Consider the following 11,430-nt stretch of genomic DNA (forward strand, 5'->3'; position numbering starts at 1 on the left):
AGTCATGTGGCTTATTACAAGTGTTTTTGTTGGGACCTTATTACGAGGGTTATCCTTAACTTATCGTGAGCTTATCACAAATCGATTCCCACTAAGACATTTTTGACTTGTGTTAAAGTTGAGCTTGTCATTGACTTGTTATTCTTAAGTCGATCAATATATTAATAATATTTCAGAGAAATTGTGTTAACTTAACAAGTAGACCGTTGATATTTATCCCGAAGTAACAAATGAAATGAATAGAGATCTAACCACATTGTGTGAGATAATTTGTTGTTGATAGATGGAAATTAAATATATTTTATTAATATATAAAGAAACACAATATATATATATATATATATATATATATATATATATATATATATATATATATATTAATAGCAAAAAAAAATTATTGAAAAAAGTTTTAAAGAGTACAAGATGTACCCTAAATATATCATCTGCCAAAATCCAAATACAAGATTGGCTGGCGGCTTACATGTAAAACACAACCCATAAACACTAAAAAGATCATGTGATAACTTGTAGCCTATTTTTTTTACTCATGCAGGCTGCAACCAATGTATACCAAACCCGGACAGACCCATATCTTTCCACGAATCCAATGTTCTTCTTTCTTTTCATCTAGGCAAGGAACAATTTTTGCTTATCTCACTCTCTCTCCCGAATCTCATAACCACCCCGTCTCCGCCCCTGAAGATCGATGGGGCTAGAAATATGCCCCCCATCCCCACACCCGACAAGGGTCGATTTTCCTCTCCCCACCCCCAAAATACACATAAAATATCTTAAAAAAATTTATATATAAACAATAATCATAAAATAAATACAATTTTGGACAACAATAACATATATACACTTATAAAATATATATATATATATATATATATATATATATAAAGGATAATTTTGGGATTTAATAGGGACGGAACGAAGGTGAGGACAGATATAAGCATTATCAAAACCGCCCCCATCCTCGCCCCCGAATTTAAGAATTGGAAAAAATCCAAATCCGAATTCAATCAACTCAATTTTTTCCCGTCAAAATGGGGATGGGTTTAAGTGGGTGTCCACGGGTACCAATTCCGTTTCCATGTCTATTTCCATCTTCATAATGGCTCATCAGAATAACCAGAGAGGTAAAAACATGTTTCAATTTTTATTATTTAACAAATACTAGCCGCAGAGTCATGTTCAAAATGCACAGAGATCCATTATCATGTTTTGCTTATCTAATTTGATTGCGTTTTTTAACATGAACAAATGCAGAACCAAAGCGAGAACAGTGATAAGTGAATAGTGATTACACTTATCTATTTGTATCCTCTTTTAACACAATTCTCCAACAGGTAGACCACAACTCTTCATCCTAATTTATAACTCTAAGTGAATTTCCTAATCCCAATTTGTTTGGTAATTTGATCTTATTCTAATGCATTTGTATCTATGTTTTTGTTTTTTTTCAAATACTCTGTAAAGTTCCACTATGAGAATGTCAAGCTTTATTCTTGAATATTTTATATCGTTTTCATTAGAAAATCTCCATGTTTTTTTTTGTTTTTGTTTTTATGTATATGTTTTTCTCTTTTCTGATGAGTTATGCACTATTCTGAAGTTTGTTCTGATTCTTCTTTAATTTATATGTGACACATACTATATTCTATGTGATTTATACCAAGTTGAGTTTCTTGGAATAAATTATGGATATCAGCAACTCAGATTTGATGGCCAAATTAAAGTAGTAAGGATGGCTTTTGATGGTGGCAGTTCTTATACATATTTCCCGAAAGAGATACTTGGATTTTTTGTTTTTGAAAGTCTTTACATTTATCTATCTCTATAAATGCAAAAACCTACAAAAGTAAAAAGATTCAAGTATGCCACCATACGAGACATAAAAAAAAAAATTGGTAATTTGATCTGATTCAATTTGGTATGTATAAGACTTAGGATAAGATTAAATTACCAAATTTTTTTCCGGGTCTGGTATTCAACACCGCAAATTCAATATTATATATCTATTGGTGATTTGGTGTAACCTAATGAAGTTTTTGGCTTAGGACATTTTCAAGATCTTCAGACACTAATACTATTTTACCCATATTTGTTACATCTCTTGGTTTTCACGTAACAACTTTAAAAACAAGAACGGAGGTAGTGAACTTCATATTTGATACTTTATGTTTATTTTTTTTAGGCTAATTAAATGTTACTTTTTGTCTTTTATATTAATAGAAAAGTGTGATATATCTGTTAATGTCAGTTAGGATGATAACATAACATGTTAATTGAAATGACAATGTTTTAAATAATTTTATTTTGATCTTTTATATTTTTAAATGATTTTATTTTGATACTTTTAAGTTTTTTAAAAAAAATCCATTTTGGTCCTATCAGTTACTAACGAATATAATTGAGAACATTTTACCAAAATTGTCACAAAGATTTTGTCTTAGACACATACAATAACTTAAGGAAACACTTTCCTAAACAAATGTTGTGGAGGTTTTGATCACAAAGGTTTTAGTCATAATAATTACATATAATGCTAGAGTCTAATGAATCTAATTGAAGTCATTCTAGCAAAATTGTCACAAAGGTTTTGTCATTCTACCAAAACTATCACAAAGGTTGATGTTGTAATGTAATAATTGTTTTCATTTTTCAGCATCACTAATTAACTTACTTATGTGTGGGTATGCAGATGACTAATGTGTCTAACTTCAAATTGATCTTTACATGCACATAAGTCAATTAGTAATGCTAAAAAATTGTAAACAATAAATATATTATAACATCCAACCCATCTAAATAGAAACAATTTTGGTAGAATGTCTTCAGCTATATTCACTAGACTATGACATCATATATATTTCCTTTGAACTCATATATAAGTAAAAATAACTAATTTCACAATAATTAAGAAAATTAATTGATATTATTTAATTTTACTAATCTCAAGTTAAAAATAAGATTATTTATAAAATGTTCTTCATTGAAACTTGTTATCAAGAATAAAAGAATCATTAAAAATAAAATTAGAATTAAATTAAAAATATTTTAAAAATAATAACATTAAATAGGATAAAATTAGTTTGCTCATATTTAAGTCCAACATATAATATTATTTTTTTTCTTATATATGAGTCTAAAAAAGGAAATTGTTATGATCAAAATGTATCATTTCACAAATTTGATCAACCAGAATAAAACCATCTTAAGAACTTAAAACTGAAATAGAACCATTTAAAAATACAAAAAAGTAAAATAAAACTATTTAAAATGATATTATTTCAATTAACATGACACACCATTATTCCAATCAACTTTAATAAACACATCCAAACTTTTATGTTAACATGTTTAATCTTTCAAGAAAAAGAAATTATATAATTATTCCTTCACGGTTCATTATATATAATAAATTAATTAGCATTTAAAATAATTATCATAAATTCATTGTATTGATGAGCCAAGACACTATCATTTCATTTTAAACATTTAACTCAAATATAAAATACTAACATAATATACAGGAGCAAAAGTAACGTTTTTGGTAGGTCGCGAGCGAGCATCTTCGAGTTGCATTTCGCAGTGTGTGTGAGAAGAAGAGAAAAATGGAGAAAATGATGCGACTGAGACCACTGTTCCGATCACTGAGTTGCAGATCTTATCATGCCTTCCCATTCATCAACCATGTCGTTCTTCGACCTTCTCTTATCTCTCGCTCTCCCAATCCTCTTCCTTCTCCTTCACACTCAGGTACTCTTTTTCTGTTCTATTAGGTTTTGCTTTCTGATCACTTTTATCACTGATCCGGCGTCGTTCGCGCTTTCCCCTGCAACACTCGATCCAATTAATCTGATTTCATCACGTCTCTGATTGATTGAATCAATATTCAATGTACTTGAATCTGACGATTTTAAGAACAAGAAGCTAGTCTTCATTTCTGTTTATTTTTTGCTAAAATAACGTTTCTTCGTTATTGTTTTCGTAACTTCGATTGGTATCTAACTCCACAGCTGAATCAATCTATTGCTATTGCTTTTGTATTCTGGTTTCAAAATTGGTGTTGTGCGGACGATAATTTTCGTGTTGTTGTTAGCGTCACGGTTCTCTTTAATAATGAAACTCGTTGTTCACACCACAATTTCAAAACCTTGAAAGAAAAATAAAAAATACTAGTATGTTGTATGTGGTTCATTCTGGACTTGCTTCGTAGTTTACTTTAGCCTTGTTTGGATAAATTTCTCAACAAACACTTACAGGAAAAGAAAATAAGAAGGTAAAATGAATTAAGCTTCTCTCAGAGTTAAAATTGGCTTTCGGAGAAGCTAGATGAGAGAGCTTCTATGAATTAGCCTGCGTAAGCTAATTTTAGCTTAACAGAGAAACTTAATTCATTTAAGCTACTTATTTTCTTGTTCTAAAATGCTTATAGGGAAATTTACCCAAACAGGATTTATGTTGATTATATGATTTTTGAGCTGGGGTCTTGTACCTGAGGATCGATGTTATATGCTGAATTAGTTTTTGCATGAAAAAACATGCACAGAATGCATGTCTCCTTTCTCGATGGGTTTAGGGAGCATGCGATTCTATAGTGAAGATTTGACCCACGTGCCCAATATTAAGGACCCTGCACTTTACAATGCTTTCAAGGATTTGATGGCAGTAAGTTGGAGTGAGCTTCCGGATTCTGTTGTATCTGATGTTAAGAATGTGTTGTCTAAAAACACTGATGACAAAGCTGGCAAGGAGGCTGTGGAAAATGTGTTTCGCGCAGCCGAGGCTATTGAGGAGTTTGGTGGGATTCTAGTCTCCTTGAAATTGGAATTTGATGACAGCATTGGATTAAGTGGCGAGGTATTTCAATTTAAACTTGTGCCTGTGAAATTGCACTATCGCATTCTATTCTCATCACATTAAGCTCATAATTCAATTTCTTTTATAGGATGTAAAGCCATTGCCTGATCATATAAAAAATGCTCTGTGTACCACTTTTGATCGCTACTCCACCTATTTGAATTCCTTTGGACCTGATGAGAACTACCTGCGGAAGAAGGTGGAGACGGAATTGGGTGCAAAGATGATTCACCTAAAAATGAGATGCAGTGGCCTTGGTGCTGAATGGGGAAAGGTATCATTGTATATTTTAACTTATTATTGCCTATTTATCTAGTAGTTTGTGTATGGTGACCAATGGGGGCAAGTTTATCAATGAGCTCCTTAGCTGCAGTGTTGTGTGTTAGTTTTCATAGTTCTGGGGCAAGTTTATCAATGAGCTCCTTAGCTGCAGTGTTGTGTGTTAGTTTTCATAGTTCTCTGCACTGTATCTCTTTGTCTCTCTCTTTTCTGTTTCACTCTAATGCCTACACCATAAATCTCACTCCCATTGGCTGAATGAGAAATGTGAGGTGAGACATACAAAAAAGTCTGCCACTTTCACGACAATTGGCAGCTGCCACTCCCTTTGCTGACACCACCGCACTGCAGCCATCATCAACAACTCTGATTTCCAAAATTTGTGTGCATTTGCAAGTTTTTGACATGGTTTATTTTTTAGGTCCTTGAAAAAATGTGCAGGTAAATGTTATTGACACATTTGCTGGAATATCATTTTAACTTTTTTGCCTGTGCTTTCTTAAATTCCTCCTTTCATTTTTTGGTTGGTAGTTTATCCTGTATAGTTACTAATAAGAAAAATAAGTAGTATGGATATGCTTTCGGAAAATGACTCTGGAAAGGAGAAAATGTAAGGAAAATTGGTATGTTCTGTCAATTGCGTTTTCTATTTTTCAATTTTCCCTTTCTCTTTCCCACCATGATTGATTATTACTTATTAGCCATTCGTGATAGTTTTTGTAAAGGGAAACAATGTTTGGTATGAAAGGTTAATACACGAATCTTGTATACGAAGACACCCCTGGGTGATTTCTGTTAATTCCCTAATTGTATTCATTTTTTAAATTATTCAATTAACCAATCAAAATAAGACAAATGGGATTCGTACTGTTTTCATGAAAAAATATTCGTACCAAATAGCGTTACTCTTTTGTAAAAATACTCTCATAGGAAATAGCATTGCTACATTTAAGAATTGTAGACCAATTCCCATTCCCTTATCTAATCTGAGGTTTCTGTTGCAGGTTACGGTTCTTGGCACCTCTGGACTTGCAGGTTCATATGTTGAGCAAAGAGCATAGAAGCAACAATTTAGAAACATTGCATGTAATTGTTTGTCTCTGTTTCATATCCATGCTTTTGATGATGCCGGTAGACTCTTTGATTTGTTTTCTCCTGACCTTTTTGTTGTCAAGCGTTGAATGGCATGGAAATAAGAGAGCGCTTAACTTTGTTAACTGTGATTATCCTTAAACAACGTTTTGTTTCGTTCTCAATGTCATTTTCCGAAGTTAACAAGTAACAATGTTGGTGAAGTTCTAAGGACTTGTATATATCTTATTGATCATATGAAAATGACAAGTCAAGAAGTTAATTAATTATATTGTTCTACTCATTTGTATCTACATCCAGTCTCTGCAAGCACGTGTAACAGAACAAGAAAAGCTAGAACACCTTCGTTTGATCACATTTTTATTATTGAATAAACTTTATTGAAAATTGCAAACTTTTATGGTTCTCACTTCTTCAAAGAGTTTTGTTCATTATTTTGTATTTTCTAATAAACTTTAATTAATAATAGTTTTTTTTACAGAAATTAATAATAGTGTTAGAGAGGGGATTGCTAGTACTTCTCACAACAAAAAATGGTACGTGGAAGCAGCTACGGTAATTTATTGAAATGCATATTTATTTATGAATGCAGAGACATTTGTATTGGACAAAACGAAACTCGTCCATGACCAAGCCAAGCAAAAAGAGGGGTGGTGTGGCTTTAGATTTTTCCCATTTTTTGGCTTTGCCTAATAAATAAATTGAATACGGATGCTATTTTAATAAGGATAGTTTAGAAATTGATTCCATTTTAGTTATGAGATGAGATAAACGGAAACTATGGATTTTATTTGTGTGTGTGCACCAATGACTGCTCCTAATCGATAATTGAATGTATAGTTCTTGGTGATTCATCAATTTTGTCTATATCAGTAGAAAAATTGAAGCTACATTTGTTTGATTCAAATACAGAATGATATTCTTTTAATAAACTGATCTGATTGAATGAATAGTTCTCATCTGAATCTGGTGTGTTCAGCCAGTTAGCCATCGAAGATCGTGTTATTTTGGAAAGATTATTGATCAATCAAGTGTTACTTAATTGTGCGAGAGTTCATATAGTCTATATATGAAGACAGGAAAAAACAGAACATGTAAAAGCCAAATAAATTCAGGTAACTTTGGTACTTCGTTGTATTTTGCGCGACAACCATGACTCAGACGGTGACTTAGGCAGTGGTGGAAGTAACACAGCTTTACGGCTCAGCCCAAAAGGCCATCCCTCGCAGTGGCAAAACTCTTGAATTATTGAACGTCTCCAATATTCTGAGACTTCAACCTCATTCATGCTTGAACATCTAGACAGGTTTGTCTTCACAGAATAAAATGCTTGGTCACTCACAGCACTCGAAGAACAGCACGAGAGACAACTTTTAACCGAAAAAAACTCTTCTCTTTCGTCGTGTTCTTCATCACCTACTACCACCCTTGCTTGTGGTGCCATTGTGTGACTGTGAGTGACATACAGTTCCCTTGTTGCAGGAGAGTATGCCAAGGAAAAACCTTCTCTCAATGGGCTTGGCTTGTGCTTTTGTTTCTCCATAACTTGGCTTCTAACCTCTGAAACAATCACCTGAGGAAGCAGCACAAAAGAACAATGACAACAACTAAGGTTACTTCAAAGTTGAACATGGAATTCACCTTCATAACATGTTTGGATTCATGTTAGATGATCCAGAATCACGTTAAAATATTAGCTTGCATAATTTTAGATAAATATTCGTAGGTTGGATTTCATGTTAAGAAATTGATTTTGGGTCTATAATTGATTTTGAATCAAAGCGACTTTAGCTCTTCTGAGGTTAGATCAAGACTTTTATATTGAGTTTTATTATTAACTTGCTTTTAGAATAAAAACTTTCTTAGATAAATCATGTTATTTTAAAATCATTCTTGCAAACGCTCATCCAATAACAGACAATTTAACAAAGTGAAGAACTTTTCAAAAGGGTTTGATGAAAGTACTTGCTTTACCTCATCAACATCATCAATGATGGGGCACTCCTCCTCAAGGCTTGCAGTTGAAAGCCTCAGACAACTAAAAGTTTGACAGTGTGAAAACACTTCTTTCAAAGTCCCTGCAATGAATTTGCATCTCTTGGTATGGTTTGGTGGCTTTTCTTCATGGTAGAAGACGCCACCCATGGTGTGAATGATCACTTGATCAACTTTTTTCACATGAGAGGATATATATTGAACAACTAGAAACTAGAAACACAAACACTTTATGATGCTCAAATTGATATGCTTCATTGACAGTGGCCCGGTACTGAAACCCCCCACTAATAAGCTTTCCGTTCTTTAAGGTAAAGACAATTTAAAATGGGCTACTAACACTTTTCAATGAATGGCAAGAAAATTCAAATGCTTGTTTGACTACTTCAAATAGCAAAACCCTTTGGTAACTTAGGCCGATTTGTTTTTATCTAATTATCTATATCCTTAAGTAGTGGTGCTTGTTCAGAGTTACACTTGAAGCTAAAGTCATGCTTAATAGGACGTGCCACCCACAAAAGATACTGCTATATATATCTGATAAATTTGTATTTTGTGTTAACTGGTTAATGGTTACCGTCCAATGGAAGTTATTTCGTGCAAAAAAATAATCCAGAAAGGGACAAGAGCATCGCTATGTTTTGCGCTAAGTGTCCTTATTGCATCGTTTTGAAAGGTGAAATTGACTTGCATGACATGGAAGGGGATTCTGTTGTACGTGCAAAAAGATTTTTGAGAAAAAAAAGAAGACATTTTCTGTTGATGGAAAAAGAAAAAAGTAAAAGTGAGACCACCAATTTCTAGTGTCTACAGTACACTACACTTTTTTTCTTCCACCATCAATATCTCATATTTGTTGAATAAAGATCTGAATTAGTTTTAGATAGAAAACATAGGAGAACACATAAGACTAAAAAATACAAACTCATCATGAGTAGAGATATTGGACTAATTGGGTGATTAAGAAAGAAAAGAAAGAGAAAAAGATTGCGTATTCGATTTTTCCTGTGTTAACAAAAACTAATAAACTAATAATTAATATTTATTAATAAAAAAAAAATTCATCACGAGATTCTAAATAAGTTGCATCATGATTCATGAATCAGGTTCGACATGTGAAGACAATTAAGTTGGTTGGTTAATAATAATGTAATGTAACTATACCCTGGTCTTCACGTCAAAATAAGGTTGTTTTTACAGTTTGGAAATAAGACAGACGTAATTACCAATTATGTACGTGGTATGGGCACGGATATATGTATGCCATTGGTGTAGGTACATTATTCGACCCTTTTGATATTATTATTAAAAGATTTTTATTCAATAATGTGGTACTGTGATTCAGTATGCAGTTCAGTGAATTTAACATGCTAATATACATAGGGGACAGGGTTAAGGGTCATTGAGAGAATTATGCAACTATGAACTAAACAACCATGATTATTAATTTTTTCCCACTCGTGAAATAAGTTGTGACAGTGAAATGGAAATAGAGAGAAATGATTGCTACAATGGTAAGATCTTTTGGGAGATCGAGGGAAACCACTTAACCACGTCCTTTTAGTGGAAAGGCCAGTAATTGAACACATCATTGTTGTGTCATTACCAACTAATTAAGCATGCAGCTTAACGAGCCAAATGCCCATTAAGTAAAACATAGTCCAAATAAGAATTATAACCAATGTAGCTCACACTATGATGAAAATTTTCTGTTAAAGACTAGCGTGTCCCACCTAATTTGTTTTGTTTGGATCTTTACCTCATAATTAACTCAAGGTTTTAAAAACTAGTGTGACTGTAATTTTGGTCAAAATATGATTAATATGGTAGCCACATCAATTGGATTTATCAGTTTAGCAAACTGTTTGTGGCTGTAATTTTGACCACAGCCTCAGTTTCTTACAATTGTAAACTGAATTTATCTACAATTTCCTGCAATATCAAATATTGTAAAACCTTGCTCATATTTATAATCAACATTTCTACTTCATGCATTTTTTTTAACATAATTCGTGGATCTTGAATTAATTATGGTGAATTTTACATTATGTTTCTTTTTTCCTCTTTAATTGAACCGTATTCTTAATGTTGAAAAGAGTAATAAAAACTGAAACAAGAAGATCAAGCACCAGTGTAGGCTGAAAAAAAGAGATTGATCACAATCATATTCAGAATCAGAACATTTAGTGACATACAAAAACACGATTAACCTGATACAATTTTACACTTCAAGATTCACGAGAACGCAACAACGAAAGTAACTGCGCGGTGTCATTTGGAAGAGGCTTGAAGGTGGTGAGAAGTGAGGGAGATTAGCGAGTTGAGTTTTGCGAGAGCGGCGGCCTTATCGGGAGGGCACTTCGAGAGAGAGAGGTTGAGAGATCGGAGAGCTTCGTCGAGCTTGCCGGCGGCAAGGGCGGCGCAGCCCGCCTTGTAGGCTTCGTCGGCCACGCGCGCGTCGTATCCCTCGTCGGCGTCGATAAGAGCGGTGGTGCGTGAGTATTCGAGATTCGAGATCGCGGAGTCGATCTCCGCCATGAGTGCCTCCGGCGTCGCCGCGATTATCTTCACTCCGTCAAAAACGTTCCAGTGGACCTTCCCCGGACCCATGTCGGTGAGTCTGCTACACGAGATCTTCTTAATCGGTATGAGCGATTTGTCACAAAAGGAAGTGAATGATGAATGTGTTGCTGTGTAACATTTTTTGCATCGGAAACAAAAAAAAAAAAAACAAATTTTATGCTGAGTGATTACTGATTACTGATTTTCTTACACACTGATCTGATCTAAAACCCTAGCTAGCCTTTTTGGGTTTGGGGACGCAACGCAAATCGTAACAAGAACATGTGAAGTTGTGTACCAAGTACCAACTGCTGTTTCCCCCCCCCCCCCCATACTTTGATTGTAAAAATTTATTTAATAGGCTATTCAAATTTCAAAGTGAGTTTATTAAATTTAAATTGCATCTCTAAATATAAGAGTACTTTTTAAAATTTATTTATCGTTTTTATTATACTTTTTTCAAATTACTTTTTTATTAATTATTCTTATACTAAAATATATCCTTAATTATTTTATAATTAATGTTATGAATTCAAAAAGATAAATGTATTTTCTTTCTTGTTAACCTAAGTAAAAAGAAGAATAAGACACATTAATTAATTAATTAGTTAGAAGGTAATTAAGTGAAAGGAG

The 11,430-nt window shown here is 33.2% G+C and overlaps 2 protein-coding genes across 2 annotated transcripts; one reads left to right on the top strand and one right to left on the bottom strand.

Annotated features, from left to right (window-relative positions):
- The first annotated feature begins 3,537 nt into the window (after positions 1 to 3,537).
- On the top strand, positions 3,538 to 6,509 carry LOC114385307 (succinate dehydrogenase subunit 5, mitochondrial-like). The gene is made up of 4 exons (XM_028345324.1): positions 3,538 to 3,765; positions 4,559 to 4,869; positions 4,958 to 5,143; positions 6,153 to 6,509. The coding sequence occupies exons 1-4, from the start codon at positions 3,621 to 3,623 to the stop codon at positions 6,207 to 6,209; spliced, it is 699 nt and encodes a 232-aa protein (XP_028201125.1). The 5' UTR covers positions 3,538 to 3,620; the 3' UTR covers positions 6,210 to 6,509.
- Positions 6,510 to 7,214: 705 nt separating this feature from the next.
- LOC114383594 lies at positions 7,215 to 8,595 on the bottom strand. The gene is made up of 2 exons (XM_028343289.1): positions 8,215 to 8,595; positions 7,215 to 7,813 (listed from the first exon to the last, which is right to left on the bottom strand). Exons 1-2 carry the CDS (start codon positions 8,383 to 8,385, stop codon positions 7,352 to 7,354), a joined length of 633 nt encoding a protein of 210 aa, XP_028199090.1. The 5' UTR covers positions 8,386 to 8,595; the 3' UTR covers positions 7,215 to 7,351.
- Positions 8,596 to 11,430: the final 2,835 nt, after the last annotated feature.

This window comes from Glycine soja, chromosome 14 (assembly GCF_004193775.1).
Source record: "Glycine soja cultivar W05 chromosome 14, ASM419377v2, whole genome shotgun sequence".
NCBI classification, from domain to species: Eukaryota; Viridiplantae; Streptophyta; class Magnoliopsida; order Fabales; family Fabaceae; genus Glycine; species Glycine soja.